Genomic DNA, 20,702 nt, shown 5'->3' with positions numbered 1-20,702 from the left:
TGGTGTCCCCACTCTGATCGAAGGGGATACCGAGACACAGGAGAACATGTCCATTTGAGCTCCATGCATACAGACCTGATATTGAGGTGGTTATACTGTATAATGCAGGCTGCAATAGCACAGCAGAGCACTGTGGGAAAATAACAATCTTCCTGCAAGAGCATACTTCGGTCTGGTTTCATTTCACCCCCTAGACCCTAGCTTCTCTCGTCCCCTTTGAAGTGATTGTTTAATGTGGGTGAGGCCTTAGGAAACAACAATGTGACTAGTAAGGATGCAGCCTGTGTATGTACTGTATCCTGACATAGTTTATTTCCTGTTTTTGAAAGATAAATTGTTTCTTTTCGGGATCTAGGTTTGTGGTGACATCGTATTAGGACATTTCATTGAATTCATTCTCAAGTCCCTTTTCCAACCCAGATCTGCTCAAATGAAAGACACGACACATTTATCCAACGTTAGCCTCAGAGAAAGAATCTCAGACTAATTGGCAGAAGCAGTGACTCATGTTTTCCCAGAATGAGAGAGAGGTGTGGTAGGTTCTTCACGGTGTTGCACTGTAATACATCACACTGAATACAGTAGTTACTTCAATGCACTCTAGACTTGTCGCGCTCATCAATTTTTAAGCTTCAATTATTCATCTTCACTCTACCGGTTCACAGAATGTGTGGTTTTGTTTTAGCAATGTACTCTGTGGTGTAATGGCGTGATCTGACCATATAAGCTGTTATGTCATGAATGTTTAAACTCTGGGAGAGTTGTGGTTGGCCCAGAGGACAGAGTTAAATATGTTTAAACTCTGTGAGAGTTATGGTTGGCCCACGATATAAATTTCTCACAGTGAATAAATTATGCTGAGAGGGAATCAGTAATGGGACGAGTACTGCACTGCGGATTTCAACAACACCACAGCAAACACACACACACACACACACACACACACACACACACACACACACACACACACACACACACACACACACACACACACACACACACGTACAGATGAATGATGCTTATAAATTGCTAATACATTGAATGATCTCTCTGGTTGACAGCTCCAATGATGTCTACCTGGCCTTGAGAAGGGAGGGGGATGAGGACCAGAAAGATGAGGGTGTTGGGCAGGATGAGGAATCAGTGAAGGCTGGAGGCTACATGACCCTGTCTCAGACCCAGGGTGGGCAGACCCAGACTGGGCAAGGTGGGCGCTTGGTGGATGCCTCCATCCAGAAGAACATCTCGTTCGATGGCAAGCCTATCACCAACTGGAACGGGGGACCCTCTGAAGCCTTCTCCCTACGAGACCAGCTCAAACTGGCTGAAGAGAGGGCCTCGCAAGTACAGAGACAAGTATGGACACAGATGCTCTCACACACCCACATACAAGTCTTATAAGCCAAATGTGATAATGAAAATGCTCTCTCTTTCTCTGTCTGTCTGTCTGTCTGTCTGTCTGTCTGTCTGTCTGTCTGTCTGTCTGTCTGTCTGTCTGTCTGTCTGTCTGTCTGTCTCCCAGTGTGAGGGGTTGAAGGGGGAGCTTGCGGACCTGCAGGGGCTGTTTGACTGCAGCCAGAAGGAGAGGGTTGAGCTGGAGCAGGAACTGCATCACTATAGGGCGGAGCTAGAGAGGCTTGGCGGCAAGAAGTCAAAGGTGAGAGGTCAGCGGTCGGAGGGAGGTAACTTTGGTAACAATGATCGATCGACAAAAGATGGCCTCTTCTGTGTATGAGTTGGTGAAAACAAGTGTTTCTATAAGGGGGCACAACACATGTGCTATAAGAAGGGTTATGGTGGTGAAGGAGCTAGTTATGAGGTAAGTAGAAGAGAACAAGATGACACACCTATACACATACACACCTGCATTCACAGTACACTTGAGTAACTGTGTGCTAACTAACCCATTCTCCTCAAGCATCAAGTCTGTCTGTCTGTCTGTCTGTCTGTGTGTGCATGTGGGTCAGTAACAACAGCTCAGTCAAACAGCTATGTCTCATGGAATCGTGACTTGTCTCTCGTCCTCTTTCTGCCGCCAGTGGTGTAGTCAGTTATTCTTGTGTCCTCGACTCCCTGGCTTCTTCCGCCCTCTTCTCAACATGCATTGCTTCAATGGCGGTGTGTCTCTGCGTCCTGTCGCCCTGTCCAGTGTCTGTCCCCGTGTCCACCTAAACAACCCGGTCCATATCCTCTTTCTCTTCCTGTCTGATGCCATCAAAACCAGGAAGTGCTGAATCAGAGTTTTGTTGAAAACTGAATAACAAAAACGACAAATCAACCCACATGTTTTTATAGAGTACAAATGTGCGCTTATAAGCCAGCCACTCTTGATGATTTGATTGGGTGTACGTGGTCTCCTTATCAAGGATTTGGAATTAGACCATCCAGCCTGAGTACCACAGTAGTTCATGTCACTCACCTGTCCTCCATAGTTGTAGTTTATCTTGTGACTAAACACCCTCACCCGCACTGCTGGGCTGCCTACAACTCCCAGGGTTCTCTCTGTCTGAGTGAACGTTTGAGTGACAGGCAGCACTTTTCAGTATGGGCAGAGATCTTTAAATGACAAGATGGAATCATTACTTACACAAGTTGTTCATCTTGTCTTTAACCATCTTTGATGTGCTCTAATGGCATGCTCTTTCTGTTTCTCCCCTCCCTTCATCGTTTCCATGGCTGTGTTTTGTTGAAAACTCCTATTTATAAACACATTCACATTCATATGGTCAAATCTGTTTACCATAACCACCCTACAAAATGTTGCGCAATATGGTTTTTACAATCTGCCTATCTCTTTATTTCTTTCGTTCTGACCTCTCTGTCACTCACCCTCTCTGTCGTTGTCTATTGGTCTCTCTACCTGTCTATCTGCCTGTCATCCCATTTATCTACCTCTCAATCACCTCATGATGTTTTATGTACATATATTTATCTGTTGTCTCTTCATCTATCTCTCCACATGTAACTCTTTCATTTTTGCCTCCCTTTATTATGATTTGTGATTTCTCTCACCACCTCCCTCCTCCTCTCTCATGCCCCCACGATCCCTTGTTTTCTCCCCAGAACTGCACTCCTCCGTCTGAGCCCCCTGTTCTCTCCATCTCCTTCATAGGAATGATTGTAATAATGGCCCTGATATGGTGCTGGTGGGAGGAGCTGGCGTCCTAGAGGGGACCAGGTATGGGCATGCCCTTTCTTTATCTGGAAGACTCAAATAAAGTCAACTCTTATTTCCTCTAAGAGAGGCTGAATGTCTGTTGTTGATGCAGATTATTCAGCCTCTAGCTGTGGATGTGCCTGAATGTAGAATACTGCACACACAGATATACTGTATATTGCAAATGTACAGTATAGGGCCAGAACGCATGGTTCCTGTTAGTAGTTAAATGTTATTAGAGTTCTGACAGTATTTGATCTGTTGTGGAATGGTACCTTATTCCACTGACATAAAGACTCTGATTCAAGCTTAAGCTTGTGCTGGCAAGACCAGCTATTACAGTGTAGTAGACCCATGTCTTACAATGTGATATGCCCCTCTAAGAATCACGTTTCTCTTGATCTGTCAATCAAACTCAAGCTGTCTTAGAAATGGTGAACAATAAACATCCAAAGCCACATGAACACCAAATGGGCTCGAACCAAAACGGTAATAGAGTGTTGCGAAAATACTTGACGGAAATCAGCGACTTTGCTCTCGTTGGTGTAAACTGGCTCAAAATGTACCGGGTGGTCTGCTTCGTTCCTCTGAAGGTGGGCCGTCAACCTTAGAGTTAGCAGAGTCACTGAGGCAGACAGTCCAATAACTCAGTCTCACCCAGTCTCCAAATGCACCATTCACTGTGTTTACAATGACTCTACTGAATGGAATGGCTCCGATTCTAAGAATACTAAGAACTTGGCTTGGAACAGCCAAGCAGACGTCACACATGAAAAGCTGCTAGTAAGAGAGAAATGAAAAGGAGAGAGAAGAAAGTTGGCTTTTATTTGAGTGGTCCGTCACACTTAGCCGAGAGAAACACAGTGACACGCGACTCCTTTCATGTCTCCATTGGGACTGTGCAGAGATTACCACTAGAGCCAAGATGGATGACACAGCGCTGATGTCAACACCCACCACTGCTGCCTGACCTCCACAGGCGGGACAGCAGCCAGGGAGCCAGGGAACTGGGGTTTAGATAAACCTTCTCTCCCTCCAACCTCCTGCCGGCTGAATGCTGTGTTGTGGTCAGCCTGCAATGAGGCATAGCCCTTTCTGCCCCCCCTCTCTCATATGACCCCTGACAGATTTAGCTGACAGGGGTTCGGGCCAACCTGAAGTATGTTACATACTATAAGTATAGGCTATTTTGCAATGGACATTCAATCATGACTATTTACAGTAGATTGAGCTATGTAGCTTTAGGCATTTAGAATGAGGTATTTCTATTTGCCTTGGGAGATTTAGAATGAGGTATGGTTATTTATCTTGGGAAATGTAGAATGAGGTATGGCTATTTAGCTTGGGACATTTAGAATGAGGTATGGCTATTTACCTTGGGATATTTAGAATGAGGTATGGCTATTTAGCTTGGAACATTTAGAATGAGGATTGGCTATTTACCTTGGGACATTTTGAATGAGGTTTGGCTATTTACCTTGGGACATTTCGAATGAGGTTTGGCTATTTACCTTGGGACATTTAGCCTGAGTTGGAGTGTTTGTATTTTATTGTAGCCTGATGTGAGTAAGGGTTCTGAAACTTTAATGAGAGGGGAGCAGGCGTCCATTTTAGGATGACATGGCTACGAGTTGTGCGTGTGGGCGAGAAGCTTTCTGCACACCACACTTATAGGGGATCCTCTTACTGGGCTCCAGGGAGACATCACTACTAAATCTCTCTCTCTCCTTCTCTCTCTCTCTCTCTCTCTCTCTCTCTCTCTCTCTCTCTCTCTCTCTCTCTCTCTCTTTCACTCCCTTTCTCTCTTTCACTCCCTCTCTCTCTTACTCTTACTCTCTCTTGCTCTCTCTCTCTCACACACACACACACACACACACACACACGCGCACGCACACACACACACACACACACACACACACACACACACACACACACACACACACACACACACACACACACACACACACACACACACACACACACACACACACACACACACACACACACACACACAGAGAGAGATACTGTGGCTAACAATGCCCAACACCACTCAAGTCTTCTCTCTTCTTGCATAGGAGTGTGTTGGTTGGTTGTGTGGGACTATATCCCAATGCTGTAAATTACTGGGCTGTAAGGCACAAAAGATTCCTTTGTCCAACGTGTGTGTTGAGAAAATGGATGTGTCCAACGTGTGTGTTGAGAAAATGGATGTGTCCAACATGTGTGTTGAGAAAATGGATGTGTCCAACGTGTGTGTTGAGAAAATGGATGTGTCCAACATGTGTGTTGAGAAAATGGATGTGTCCAACGTGTGTGTTGAGAAAATGGATGTGTCCAACGTGTGTGTTGAGAAAATGGATGTGTCCAACGTGTGTGTTGAGAAAATGGATGTGTCCAACATGTGTGTTGAGAAAATGGATGTGTCCAACGTGTGTGTTGAGAAAATGGATGTGTCCAACGTGTGTGTTGAGAAAATGGATGTGTCCAACGTGTGTGTTGAGAAAATGGATGTGTCCAACGTGTGTGTTGAGAAAATGGATGTGTCCAACGTGTGTGTTGAGAAAATGGATGTGTCCAACGTGTGTGTTGAGAAAATGGATGTGTCCAACGTGTGTGTTGAGAAAATGGATGTGTCCAACGTGTGTGTTGAGAAAATGGATGTGTCCAACGTGTGTGTTGAGAAAATGGATGTGTCCAACGTGTGTGTTGAGAAAATGGATGTGTCCAACGTGTGTGTTGAGAAAATGGATGTGTCCAACGTGTGTGTTGAGAAAATGGATGTGTCCAACGTGTGTGCAAAGCGAAGTGGTTGTTTGAACTACTCTGACCAAACTCGAGGAGCTGATACGGTATGTGTGCTAAAACCTGAGCTGTCCTTATTGTGAATGAATAACCTCTGTGACCTTTGAACCCTGTCCTCTGTCCTCTTGCCACCAGGAGAGCGAGGGAGGCTGGAACCTGGTGGCGGTGGTTGCCGTGGCAGCGCTTGTAGTCCTGATAGTCCCCAGCCTTTCTAGAGCATTTACCTGAGGACTACACAGAAAGGAAGTCACTGTACAGGAAATGACTGTGCCGGTTGCCCATGGCAACACTGGCAATGCCATGCCCCTATCTCATGATGCCCCCGTTCAAATCTCCTCCTCGATTCATCTTCCAAGGAGGACTACATCGAAAAACATTTTCACCAGGAAATACAACACAACAAGGAAGTAGTCCCATACATTATTCAAGGAGAAATACATATACCTGTTTAAGCCACTCTAACGATAAGGACTGCAATATCTTGTTTCTCTCTTTAAAGTCCTTCAGTTTGACTCAATCGGTTTCCCTCTCTACTACTCTTCTCTCTGCACTTCTTTAGATACACTTACGAGTTTAAGGGAACAGCATTATATAACAGTGACTGCCTCTGAGTTTGTGGCAGTACTGTGTCTGCACGGGCGTCAATGGAAAGACACAATTTGGCACAGAACATATCTGAGCATTTATTGATTGATTGGTTTATTGTTTGATTGGTTGATGGTTGATTGGTTTATTGTTTGATTGGTTGATGCTTGATTGGTTTATTTACAACCTGTACAGGTTGAATTGTGAAAAGCTCATGTCTTATTGTTTCCTTTGCACATATTGAGTCACTGATAAGATGTTTCTCTTTCTAATGGGCATGTGGTCTTTTCCCAGACCCTACCCCTCCTTTTGAATCACTTTGAACATTGCCAATGCGAATGTCTCTGCTACACTTTGCGTGTCTTTACGGCTCACAATTGACTATCTTAACACTTTTCCTTCTGTTTCTGTTGTGGCATGCTCTTTATACGTTTAAATGAAGTTGTGTGGAGGAGGGTTTGATTATGTGAGTTTGATGTATTGGATGTTTGTCTCCTTTGTAAATGGTTCTTTCTCTCTCTCGTCTGCATCTGTCACTCTCTCTCACTCTCTCTCTCTCTCTCTCTCTCTCTCACTCTCTCTCACTCTCTGCACTTTCTCCTTATTGGTTATTGGTTATATGTGTATGGAACCACAACCACTATACACATCTATACAGATGAACAATACTATCATAAATGCAACTTGGGGTATTCAATTTGACAGTCCAAATGATTTCCAGCTAGATGTCTATTTTTGTAGCCGTAGGAACAATTTGTCCCCAAGACTGAGGCGTTATTTAATGACTGATTCCACTGTGTTTGGTTATGCTTAGAAGCAGAACTTAACAAGGCTCGTTATTTGAAAAAGAGAGTTATTTTTGTAAATAGACATTTGTGTTTAAATGTTTTGCGTTTAAAAAAAAATATTAATCGTCACACACATTCTGAAAAATGACAAACAATCAATATAGGCCACCAAAATGAAAAGTGGAGCCAGTGATGAAATGTGGACCATTGTTTTCCAAGATGCGTATTTTGGGTGTGTTCTCTTACCTAGTCTTTTCGTCTTGTACCGCTTGCGTTCTAATCGCTGATATCTATGTTCTCTAACGATGATGCCCTTTTCTTTGTTGGCACGAAGCACACAGTTTATTCACAGGTTCTGTATGGGAACTTTTCAGTGTCATTGCTGTAAACTTGACACAAAACATTCCAATGATAGATTGACTTAACAACAGCGAGGTGACACTGTTGTCATGGAGAAGACGTCTAACCTTTACTCTGCCGTTTCGGGCACCTACGGAGTGCACCGAGAATACTTTTTGACTCTTACTCTAGCTTTGGCATGATTTAGCTACCGTGTAAATACATAGCAAGGCAAATCATTTAAACTCCTTTGCGTGATCTGTGGAGCAAAAAGTCAGAAATGCGCTTTGCATTGGAGGTGGGACGGTTATTTTAGACTTAAATGGTCTTTGTCCAAGAACACACAACGACTATGACTGAGAGAGCAATCTAACCATAAATGTTTTCTTTTCTAGAGGATCGTTTGTGAGAAATGTGTACAGAATGCAGTAAGCGTTATAGCTGGTGCCTGGATTCGTAGTGTGCTGTCATGACTGACAGTTAGTTGGCTTGTTTCATAGATGTATGTAGGCGAGCTAATTCGCTTAATTCCGTGGGTGTGTAGGTGACAAGACATTGAAAGTGTGCTTAGCCAATATTCTTCTGTATTCCAATATCCCATTGTAGAGTTATAGCATTATAAATATGTATAGGTAATTACTGCTTCTAGTTTGTGCTATGAATCAATAAATTACTACTATAAGTATATAATATTAGTTTCAATACATGTTTCACAGTCATAACTGTGTGATGGGCAATTGAACACTGAGGTGTACTGAAACACATGAATGCTTATAGGCTATGCATAGAATATTTTTTCCACAGTGCAGAGACAATATAAGACCTCATTGGTAGGTAAATGCATGCTACAGTGTATGTAAAAACGATATCTGTAGTTTTGTAACAAAATGTGGTATTTGTATTGTGCTGTAAATAGGAAATAGTTTTTCACAGTTTAATAACATGGTTTGTTGATTTGAGAGCAGTTCTCGATTGAGTAGAGGTTTCTTTTTGAATTGACTGAACACAGCCAGTGCATGAATAGTGTATATGTGTGAGACAGTAACATGTATAGCTATTGCATGTTAGGCTTAGTAAACAACTTGCATGCCTATTGATGGGTAGATGTAGTGACAGTCATTTCAGCCAATCCATTGTGACTGTCTTCATGCATGACTAATCAGAATCATTTGTGATTTTTGTTCTAACTATGTCAGTCTCTCTTCGTTGATTTACTACTTTACTGGGTTGTCACTATTAACATTTTCACTTTGGTTTCATACAGTCCCTTCTATTCTATCGCACTCTACTCTATTCTACTTTTCTTCTTCAATTGTCTGGTCTCTACACTGGTCTCTGCATAGATTGTTCGGGTATTTATCTTTTCTGCTGTGCTTCAAATACTGTAAAATCCACTGACAGTGTCCTTTTTTTCTACCCTGCTTCTATTCCAGCATGGAAGCTTAAACAGTAAAGGCGAGACACATTACGGAAACTATTCCACATGTCAAAACAACCTGTGCTCTTAACTAGAAACTGGCTGCTGCTCACTGTATGTGATGATGTGAAGTTTGACCTTTGACCTTATGTAAAGCTGCAGCTCGTTCTGTATGTCTCTCTGTCTGGGTCTGTGTGACATGGCTACTGTCAATGTCTCTTTTATGCAGCGCTGAATCCGATGTTGCCATAGTCTCTACTACAGCACCTTGTCAGTCAATGTCTCAATGGGCTTTTAATGAGAATATTGTGAGTATTTTGGTAAATAGTCTGTACATTTTGTAAATGAACTGAGAAATAAAAGTAGTTTATCCTCATTCTCTCTGTCTCTCTGTCTCTCTCTGTCTGTCAATTTCTAAGCGAATTGCACACTACAAGCTGTAGATAGTTCAGTCTGATCTTTATTCGCTGTGTGACTGACCTGTTGACATAGGTCAGAGAGGAGGTTCCAAAGGAACAGCGTAAAGAGGAAAGATGATCAACACTCCCTGCATCGTAGCCCCCTGCAACCCTATCACACCCCTCTGGGTGCTTAACTGTCTCTCCCTCCTCCAGGGGTTTTATATATAGTTCCAGCGCTCAGTGTCAAGGCCTCTCACACAGATCCATTACAAGTGAGGGCCACACCTGATGGACACACTATTCTCTCCTATACACATAGTCATTATACAGTTATGATACACACTGTAGCGCAGGTATGCATAATGTTAGCTGTGCACACTGCACAATGTGTTCACATTTCAGGCATTTGATCTATTATATCTCATGGACAGTATGTCTGATTTGCATGATATAAGCTCATTCCCAAAATACAGCAAGGTTCCCAGTCCAAGCATCCTACATTCGGAAAACGTGACTCTACATGAGAAGACTACATGTGTACCGTATAACATGACATATCAGTGTGTAACTTAGTTGTCGTACAGTGCCTTCAGAAAGTATTCACACCACTTGAGTTTTTCCACATTTAGCTTTGTTACAGCCTGAATTTAAAATGGATTAAGTAGAGATCTTTTTGGCACTGGCCTACACACAATAACCCACAATGTCCAAGTGGAGTTGTTATTATTTTTCATATTTTTTTTTACACATTTATAAAAAATTCACAGCTGAAATGTCTTAAGTCAATAAGTATTCCACCCCTTTGTTATGGCAAGCCTAAATAAAAATGTGCTTTTTTTTACCCCCTTTCCTCCCCCATTTTGATCTTGTCTCATCGCTGCAACGTTGGGGAGGCGAAGGTCGAGTCATGCGTCCTCCAAAACCCGCTAAACCGCGCTTCTTAACACCCGCCTGCTTAACCCAGAAGCCAGCCGCACCAATGTGTCGGAGGAAACACCGGTCAACTGAAGACAAGGTCAGCCTGCAGGCCCCTGGCCTGCCACAAGGAGTGGCTAGAGCACGATGAGCGAAGTAAAGCCTCCCCGGCCAAACCCTTCCCGGAGTGTGCAAAGCTGTCATCAAGGCAAAGGGTGGCTACTGAACAATTTCAAATATAAAATATATTTTGATGTGTTTAACACTTCTTTGGTTACTACATGATTCCATATGTGTTATTTCATAGTTTTGACGTCTATTATTCTACAATATAGAAAATAGAAAAACGAAATAAAAACCCTGGAATGATTAGGTGTGTTCAAACTTTTGACTGGTACTGAATATATATTTTTTAATACTGAACGAAAATATAAACACAACATGTAAAGTGTTGGTCCCATGTTTCATGAGCTGAAATACACACAAAAAGCATATTTCTCTCCAATTTTGTGCACAAATTTGTTTACATTCCTGTTAGTGAACATTTCTCCTTTGATAAGGTAAGATGTGGCATATCAAGAAGATGATTAAAAAGCATGATCGTTACATAGGTTTACCTTGTGCTGGGGACAATAAAAGGCTACTCTAAAATGTGCAATTTTGTCACACAAAACAATACCACAGATGTCTCAAGTTTTAAGGGTGTGTGCAATTGGCAGGCTGACTGCAGGAATGTCCACCAAATCTGTTGACAGAACATGTAATGTTCATTTCTCTACCAGAAGTGCCTCCAATGTTGTTTTAGAGAATTTGGCAATACGTCCAACCGGCCTCACAACCGCAAACCACGTGTATCCACATCAGCCCAGGACCTCCACATCCGGCTTCTACAGGATCGTCTGAGACCAGTCACTTCGACAGCTGATGAAACTGAGGAGAATTTCTGTCTGTAATAAAGCCCTTTTGTGGAAAAAAATGAATTTTGATTGGCTGGGCCTGGCTCCCCAATGGGTGGGCCTGGCTCCCAAATGAGTGAGCTTATGCCCACCCAGGCCCACCCTAATTCATATATTTCAATTGACTGATATCCTCATATGAAATTGTTGCATGTTGTATTTATATTTTTGTTCACTATATATATTTTCCTTTATTATTTCCCTTATCCCTATCACCCTTCCCCTAATTGGAGTAAACTAATGGACAAGGCTTCTACCTCCCATCTATCTATGAACACCATCCAATTTGGGATTTCTATTTGCCATATATATTTTTCAAATGTGCTGTGATGTTTCACAACAGTTCGGAACTTTTCTATTCTCATAGCTTCTACAGATTGTAAATTAAAAAGATAAACATTTTTAGTAAGAGTAATATTATATTATTGATCAATTGATTATGGCCTTTCAGATCACCTAGCAGTGCTAAATGCAGAGTTAACGCCAGGTAAATGTTGCAATTCTTCAGCTATTCCTGAACCTGCGACCGAAAACAAGCTAGATATGGATAGTGCCAAAACAAATGATCTAATGATTATGTCTCTGTTATGAGTATGCTTGTAATCATTAAGGACTTGGGAGTTTTTCAGGACAAAAAAATAAATGGAATGGAGCTGAGCACCGGCAAAATCCAAGAGGAAAACCTGGTTCAGTCTGCTTTCCACCAGACACTGGGAGATAAAGTCACCTTTCAGTAGGACAATAACCTAGAACACAAGGCCAAATCTACAATGGAGTTGCTTACCAAGAAGAGAGTGAATGTTCCTGAGTGGCCGAGTTACAGTTTTGACTTAAATCTGCTTGAAAAGACCTGAAAATGTTTGTCTGGCAATGCCCAACAACCAACTTGACAGAGCTTGAAGAATGTTGAAAAGAATAATGGGCAAATGCTGGACAATCCAGGCATGGAAAGCTCTTAGAGACTTGCCCAGAAAGACTCACAGCCAAAGGTGCCAAAGGTCAGTCTAACATGTATTGACTCAGGGGTGTGATTATTTATCTAAAGATATATTAGTGTGGTTTTTTGTTTCATTTTATTTTTTACATATATTAGAATTTGATTTCTACTTTGACATTACAGAGTGTAGATTTTTGACCAAAAAAACAAACAATTAAATCTATTTTAATCCCACTTTGTAACACAACAAATAGTGCAAAAAGTCAAGGGGTGTGAATAGTTTCTGAAGGAGCTGTAAGCAGTGATTACCAGTTAATGTCGACATTTCAGGTGTTTTCAGGAATGTCCTTCCCCTCAGGAAACAACAACATGGAAGACATGAGTCCAGTGAGTCTCAGGCACTGTGTTTGAGAGCTCAATTACATGTTGAAGCTCTCTCTTGCTGACTGAGGTGTGAGATCACCCAAACAAGAGGGGGAGAGGTGTAGATATTTTGGGCCTACTGCCTCTGAGTGTGTGTGTGTGTGCGTGTATGTTCCCTTCTTGTGTCCCCCACTGTTTTAGCTTACTCTCTTTATTGAGGGGGGAGGGGGGGGGATGAGTCAACACCGACCATTACAACTGCATTTCTGACTCATACAGAGCAACCCTGTCCTAGATGGCAATGCTGACAATTGGCATTCAAAGTTGTAGCACACATAATTATGATGAAATTCTATTATTTGAAAGAACAAAAAGTTACCTGTGTGTTTGTTGCCAGATACATTTCTAACTTGTGTATTTCATTTGTTGTAAATGAAGATCTGACTGATAATCAAGAGGTGTCATATCAAGGTAGAATGTTGGCTAAAGAATCATACTCATCACGTTCATTGTTACTCTAGAACTCTGATGCAACCATTCTATTTCAGCTAATTTATCGGTTGCCAAAATTTTTGAATTATGACAATGTATATTCCGAGAAACGGAACCGAACAGAATGCTGAATTGTGCTTAAATTCCTTATTCACAAACTGATCTGATCAAGTAGATATGTGTTACAATGACTCCTGATAAATCTTATTTTTTTGCCTGGAATCCACAAACTGGGCAAGAAATGTAAGGCTTTTTAAATGTTAAAAATTCAAATTTTCTCTTAAAAATAACTCATGCATAAATGTCATGTAATACAATAATGGATAAAAAAATACATGTTTCTTTGTCTCCTAATCAACACATGACTTACAAATCTGTCTTCTGGATGGCTGCCCTCAGTTGTCCACATTGTGAAGAAGACATTCTGGGTGTCTGAAGTGTCTGCACCAAGGGCCCAGCCTATCAAAGACTGCCTGGAGCTGAAGGACATCCAGTCTTACTTGGTGCTGGACGTGTGGGAGCCTAACATGGAGTCCCTTCAGAAGGGCAGTGTCCCTCTTGCTGCCTCCAGCCAACCTGGCCACAGCCAGAGCTGGAGAAGGATTAGTTGCCCTGACCCCTACTGCTACTCCAGGCCCAGCCATGGTGAGAGGCATAGGGGGAGAGAGGTGATGTGGCCTGGCTTCTCTGACGAGAGAAACAGTCACCAGAGCCATGACTCACTGCCAGTGCAGCATGAAGAGCTCCAGAGAGAACCAGCAGGACCTCTTCTCCCAGCTGTCCAAGTGCCGTAAGAGGAGCAGGGAGGGTGGGGAGGACCATCAGGCCACCCCAGACTCCAAGAGTAGCAGAGCTGAGCACCCCACCCACAGCATTGTGCGCCCAAGGCACAAAAATTACTTTTTGAGGGGGTGGCCAGAATACTTAACGCCAGATTGTTCTTCAAGATGTTCAAACACTCATAGCTGACCAGCAGAGTCAAATAATAATTTCAGTGGTTATTGAGGGTGCAAAAGGTCACCACCTCAGGAGTAACTTTCACTTGGCTTAATTAATTCAGGAACCACACCTGTGTGAAAGCACCTGCTTTCAATATACATTGTATACTTCATTTACTCAAGTGTTTCCTTTATTTTGGCAGCTACCTGTACATTGGCAATAGGCTATACTACAGTTTGCAAGGTTAGAGCAAGAATGTACATAAACTGCAAGATAACTAAAACTGAATTATTCTGTGAGTGAGTGAGTGAGTGAGTGAGTGAGTGAGTGAGTGAGTGAGTGAGTGAGTGAGTGAGTGAGTGAGTGAGAAAGCGAAAGAGTGAGAGAGCAAAAGAGCGAGAGAAAGAGAGCAGCATGGCCTGATAGTGCTCGTAGTTGTCTTCAGTAAAGTATCATCTATACATGCACATGTGCTATGTTCTCTCTGGGGTGGTACATTCAAAAGCCCCCGGCATTAAGCTTAAGTCATATATTATTAACAAACTGAGCAGCCTTTTAACTTTTGAAACCCCTGTCAACCCAAGAACCCTGTATGATATTCCTCTTGTAAATTAAGCATCAAAAGCTTGTCATGTGAGTTTATTTATCATGTTTCAAATATATATGTTTGACAACACAATGCTGCATCAGTGGACATTATGAGTGACAGCAAGAGTAACCCTGGCTGGTAAAGGTTGGATCTATTGAAGATGCTGGCATCATTTTCCCTTCATAGTCCAATTGTTATTAACGCCCATTTGGCCCTGGTCACCGTTCACTTTTACAACAACCGCAAAGCTCCGTCCCCCTCGCCCAATTTGGAGAGCCTAAAAATAAAGAGAAGTGTCACAACTGTTATGGCGCCCCAGGGCCAATCGTTGACCCCCTTCTCTTGTGTTACCCAATGGTGTTGCCTCTCGCTATCTCCGTCTGATTAGAGAATACCCATCCTGCAGTTGTATATGGTCATAACGGGGGCATTCCAGGGAGTCCAGGGGCCTGATGCGAGCTTCAGGGGTGCCAAGCTTTTTAAAACCCTGTCCTGCCTAGAGCTTCATTTAGCTACTCAAGTGTAACCGACTTCACCAAGCAGGCTGTCGCCGCCGACTTGGTAGGGTTACTAGCGGTCCTGTGCTGTCCATTGTACAGACAACGCGTTCATCTTTCTACAGTCTATTCTTCTTCCGTGCCAAGGTGTCTATTTGGATGCAGCTACCACTTTTTTCACTATTCTGATACATTAAAAATCAGGGAACCGTCCACGTTGGAAACGATAAACGGATTAAACGGACAAGCTCCACTCCAATCACAAGTACAAACGAACATCTCACTTACTCGTTCTTTCATATTTTTCCTAGTTTTACAACTTTTTTCACGGCCAGTGCGCAAGCTTGGCACTGGCGCGCAAGAAACATTTTTTTAACATTTATTTCCACGCTCCCTTGCGTGCCGTAACGTTCACACACTGGCCCCACTGATTGTGGTATAAAAAAGGGCACGGAAACCGACAACATGATGAGCAATAATACTTACTACGAGCAGCAGCAGCCGCCGCAGTACTACCAGAGTACGGACAACGGGGACGACGAAGAAGAGGAGATGCCGGCTACAGAGAAGGACCTCGCTGAGGATGCGCCCTGGAAGAAAATCCAACAGAACACCTTCACCAGGTGGTGTAACGAGCACCTTAAGTGCCTCAACAAGCGGATCAACGACCTACAGAAAGACCTGACCGACGGGCTCAAGCTCATCGGTCTCCTGGAGGTTTTGAGCCAGAAGAAAATGTACAGAAAGTACCACGCCAGACCTAACTTCAGACAGATGAAACTGGAAAATGTGTCCGTCGCGCTGGAATTCTTGGAGAGAGAACACATAAAGCTGGTATCGATAGGTAAGTGGTGTTTGCATTTAGGACCGATATAGCGCAATGGTTGGGTTTCTCGAACATGTTGAAAGTTGTTGCTTTGTCCACTTTGTCTGGGGTAGCCCCTTTTGGGGTTACAGTTACTGGTTAGAGGGCGTATTTGAGTCCGGGGACGAGTCTGAGATTGATTTCTCCTCAAAATGAATGAAACATGCTTTGATGTTACAGAAAAGTAATGCGCAATGCAGCTTTTGTTTATTAGAATACAAATTATTCCTGGTTGTGTTGTTGATTGTTCCATCATTATATTGTTCAGAGTTGTGTTTTCACTGTATACACTTCTCCATAACTGTTGCAAGCATTATAAACAGTGCATAAATGAAATGCACTGTACTTTTTGACGCAAATTACGCACGTCGTTGATATGTACTTCTGTGCGTAAGTGACCAGACAACGGCGCGATGTGTTCAGGATGCGCCAATCAAGAAATGTTCCCCTTCTGACTGCCCGACAAAGACTGCTTTCAGCTGTATCCAGAGAGACTCTGGATTCGGTGCATGCCTCTGGATTCCTGTGTGTTATTACTGTGTAAATCATGCATGGTCCCATTAGAAGCGACACTGCCAATTGAGAGTCATTACAATCTCAGGTTTAACCAACTTGGCTGCTGTCATTTGTTGTTCATGAAATGAAATACTGAATGAGTCATTTGGAGCGTTCTCATGGAATGGATAGTCTCCCATTTTAATTAGCCAATGACTTGTAGTTGCTTCTGTATGATGTAATAATTTGGCATCTCTATGTGTTCAAATATGTGTTCAAATATGTGAAATAAAGATGAATAAGTAACAAGTAGTCTACAAATCATTTGCATATATCCCATTCAAAAGGCACACAAATATTTTGTCTTGCCCATTCACCCTCTGAATGGCACACACTCAATTGTTTCAAGGCTTAAAAATCCTTCTTTTACCTGTGTCCTCCCGTTCATCGACACTGATTGAAGTGGATTTGACAGGTGACATGAATAAGGGATCATAGCTTTCTCCTGGATTCACCTGGTCAGTCTATACAGGTGTTGTTAATGTTTTGTACTCTCAGCGTACGTCATTCACATTTGATCTTATCTGATGACATTACCCACCAGGTCTTATAGAATCAGTGCTCCAGGATGTAGGATATGTTCTTGGAGAACCAATAACAACATCAGAGAGACAGGGGCTCAGCTTGATTGCCCTGACTGGATCTAATGTGCATTATGATGATTTTTTGGGGTATTTTTGGTATTTTTGTTATTGTATTAGGATCCCCATTAGCTGTTGCAAAAGCAGCAGCTACTCTTCCTGGGGTCCACACAAAACATGAAACATGACACAATAAAGAACATCAATAGACAAGAACAGCTCAAGGACAGAACTACATCATTTGAAAAAAAATGTTGTTATTAGCGGCATGGGTGGCAGGTAGCCTAGTGGTTAGAATGTTGGGCCAGTAACCGAAAGGTTGCTAGATTGAATCCCTGAGCTGACAAGGTAAACATCTGTCGTTCTGCCCCTGAACAAGGCAGTTAACCCACTGTTCCCCGGTAGGCCGCCATTGTAAATAAGAATTAACTCTTAACTGACTTGCCTAGTTAAATAAAAAAATGCATCCACACAAACTATCTAGGTCAAATAGGGTTGAGGCGTGTTGTGCCGTGAGTTGTTGCTTTATCTGTTTTTTTTAAACCAAGTTTGCTGTTTATTTGAGCAATATGAGATGGAAGGAAGTTCCATGCAATATGGGCTCTATGCTTTCTTGAATTTGTTCTGGATTTGGGGACTGTGAAAACACCCCTGGTGGCAGATGATGATGATGATGATGCAGCAGCCAGCCTGACAGACAGCTGTTAAGACTAGCCCTGTAGAGAGCTCCTCTGTTGCTGAGCCTTATAACAGTGATTTATGAATGCACCTTGTGCTCAGAGAATATGTGGTTCTAAGGAAAATGGTCCTTGGCTGAGCGTTCTGCCTTGAAACCAATCAATGCTATTATATTTATTGTCAGAATCTAAACCGGGTTCATGAGAAAAGGCGGCATATCAAAGCATCCCACCTTGTTGTCCACATCTGTTGTGCCGATGTGTTGTGGCTGTGTTGGCCAAGCCTTGATAAGAGCATGGCAACAGCCATTCATTCTGCCTACCAACAGCAAAACAGACTGCAAACAGGTTGGGCAACAAGATGGGATGGCGAGGGGTTGGTACACACACAGCAGTTGTTTCAGCGTTGCCTGAGGTTGTGTTGGTGTTAGATCTGTCCTTGTGTCAACTCTTTGAAGGTGTGAAGACCACCAAAGACTATGAAATACCTGAAGGTCCCAGCTACTGGACCAGTCAATATGATTAGAGGTTCTGTAAAAATTGTTTTTTTACCATCATTTACTGGCAGCCAGTTACCTATAAATTACTGTAAAAAAAAGTACAATATCTACCTTTTTTACAGTTATGTCATTGCTTTTTTTTTTTACAGTGTACCATTCCCCTATTCTGAAGAGCCATCAGTGGTACAGACCCCAGTTCCCACTCTGGCCTTTGTTGTTTCCTTTCGTATTACACTTTGTTGACGTTCTGTCACATACATAGCCTTCAGAAAGTCTTCGCAACCCTTGACATTTTAAACATTTCGTTATGTTTTCAAAATGGGATTAAAAGGGATTTAATTATCCTTTTTTTGTTGTCAAAAATCCACACAAGATATATTGCTGTTTTACTTTTCACGAATAAAATAAAATATCATAGATTGTTTCTTCCACGTTGACAAAACTCTATATTTAATTTTATTTATGAAAAATAAGCAGTAATATATCTTAATTAGATATGTATTCCATCCCCTAAATCAATACATGTTATAATCACCTTTGGAAGCGACTACAGCTGTGACTGTTTTTGCGTACGTCTCTAAGAGCTTAGCATACCTGGATTGTACAATATATGCCCATTATTTCCCCAAAAATTATTCAAGCTCAATCAAGTTGGTTGTTGATCATTGCCAGACAGCCATAAATTTTCAAGCCGATTTAAGTCTACTACAACTAGGCCACTCAGGAACATTCAGTGTCGTCTTGGTAAGAAACTCCAGTGTAGATTTGGCCTTGTGTTTTAGGATATTTTCCTGCTGAAAGGTGACTTTGCCTCCCAGTGTCTGTTGGAAAGCAGAATGAGACAGGGTTTCCTCTAGGATTTTGCCTGTGCTTACAGTAGCTCTATTCCAACGCTTTTTAACCATAAAATACTACAGCCAACACCATGCTTGAAGAGTGGTACTCAGTTATGTGTTGTGTTGGATTTGGCCCAAACATAACACTTTGTATTCAGTACAAAAAGTTAATTTCTTTGCCAAATGTTTTGCATTATTACTTTAGTGCCTTGTTGGAAACAGGATGCATGTTTTGGAATATGTGTATTCTGTACAGGCTTTCTTCTTTTCACTCTGTCATTTAGGTTAGTAATGTGTAGTAACTACAATAACTACAATGTTGTTGATCCCTCCTCAGGACCCAATATCAGGGTCCAATATCTCTTAGGGCTACCCAGAATGCAGTGTGATAAAGGGGGAAATGGGTCAACATGCAGAGTCATTGGGGAAGGGCCGGACCAGGATGGCTCAGTGACATTGGTGATAAGAGTGATCCTTCCAGAAGGGCACCTGCCATGGCTCTCTCTCTCAGTGGGGGGTGGAGGGGAGTGTTGAGTAACAGAAGAGCTGGAGAACACACACAGACAGTCACACACCCACTCGGTCTTTCTCCCTCACACACACGATACACACACACTCATGGTGTGTATTGTGGCTCTCCGGTTGTCTGGATGTCAGCAGGCAGGGAAGGAAGACTAGAGGGTGTGTGACTTGGAGAGTTGGAAGTCCAGTAAGTATGAGGAAGGTTACTGCCACAGGAAATTAAGACTGATATCCCCTCCCCCTGGTTCTGGTGGTTTGGCCTTCTGGCTCTCTGGTTGTCTGGTAGTCTGGTAGTCTGGTAGTCTGGAGGGGCAGTGAGGGGCCAGCCGGGCCCAGGTCAGCTTCACTCATTTGGGGGCGGCTGATTGATGGGCAGACAGCTGGGCTCTGAGGCTCTGGGCTCCCTCCACTAACAGGTGCCTAAAATAGACCCCCATACAGCCCCAGAGTGGCACAGAGAGAGGGGGTGGGGGAGAGGACTGTGAAAGAGGGGTTAGTTAAAAGAGAGGAGGCAGGGAAGTGGGGAGAATGAGAGGGGTTAGGAGAGAGGTTGTGGAGAGTGGGGGCCGGGAGAGCGGAGAGGGAGATTACGAGGGTATGACGGGGCGAGCCTGCTAGGAAGAGATGACTTAGATATGTGGCGCCGAGGAGGGTTTTAGGTGGGGGTCCTGAATAGTTGGGTATCCCTTTTCCCGGCACTAAGACACAGTAGTATATATCATTATGACTCAAACAGACCATCCGTTATGACATTAGATGGACCTCCGCTTACTCATAAAGTAAGCACCTCGCTCCTTGATGAATGAGTACATCTCACCCTCTCACTCACTCTCTCTCTCTCTCTCTCTCTCTCTCTCTCTCTCTCTTTCTCTTTCTCTCTCTCTCTCTCTCTCTCTCTCTCTCTCTCTGTCTCTCTCTCCATCCCCTCTCTCTGACTCAATCCTGATGAGAGAAACAGAGAAGTTGAGCAGGGCCCTCTGATTGGTTGG

General features: G+C 42.9%; 2 protein-coding genes across 7 annotated transcripts in view; both read left to right on the top strand.

Moving 5' to 3' along the window:
* LOC135514870 (coiled-coil domain-containing protein 136-like) overlaps positions 1-9,467 on the top strand; it is a 59,129-nt gene extending 49,662 nt beyond the window's left edge. For 4 of the 6 annotated variants that reach the window (XM_064938539.1, XM_064938538.1, XM_064938540.1 and 1 more), the window contains 4 exons: positions 1,062-1,356; positions 1,523-1,657; positions 3,064-3,178; positions 6,095-6,180. In XM_064938539.1, coding sequence (XP_064794611.1) covers positions 1,062-1,356; positions 1,523-1,657; positions 3,064-3,168 — 535 coding nt within the window. In that variant the 3' untranslated portion in view covers positions 3,169-3,178; positions 6,095-6,180. Of the gene's footprint in view, positions 1-1,061; positions 1,357-1,522; positions 1,658-3,063; positions 3,179-6,094 lie in introns of all 6 variants that reach the window. The other 2 variants (XR_010451743.1, XM_064938541.1) reach the window with 2 other exon arrangements.
* A 5,652-nt stretch (positions 9,468-15,119) lies between these two features.
* LOC135514869 (filamin-C-like) overlaps positions 15,120-20,702 on the top strand; it is an 82,748-nt gene continuing 77,165 nt past the window's right edge. Inside the window, 1 exon segment of the mRNA XM_064938535.1 lies at positions 15,120-16,021. Within this exon segment, the coding sequence (XP_064794607.1) occupies positions 15,643-16,021 (379 nt within the window). The 5' untranslated portion in view covers positions 15,120-15,642.

Source organism: Oncorhynchus masou, chromosome 26 (assembly GCF_036934945.1).
Source record: "Oncorhynchus masou masou isolate Uvic2021 chromosome 26, UVic_Omas_1.1, whole genome shotgun sequence".
Classification (NCBI taxonomy): domain Eukaryota; kingdom Metazoa; phylum Chordata; class Actinopteri; order Salmoniformes; family Salmonidae; genus Oncorhynchus; species Oncorhynchus masou.
The sequence above is the reverse complement of the archived record's forward strand: the minus strand, read 5'-3'. Positions and strand labels throughout refer to the sequence as shown.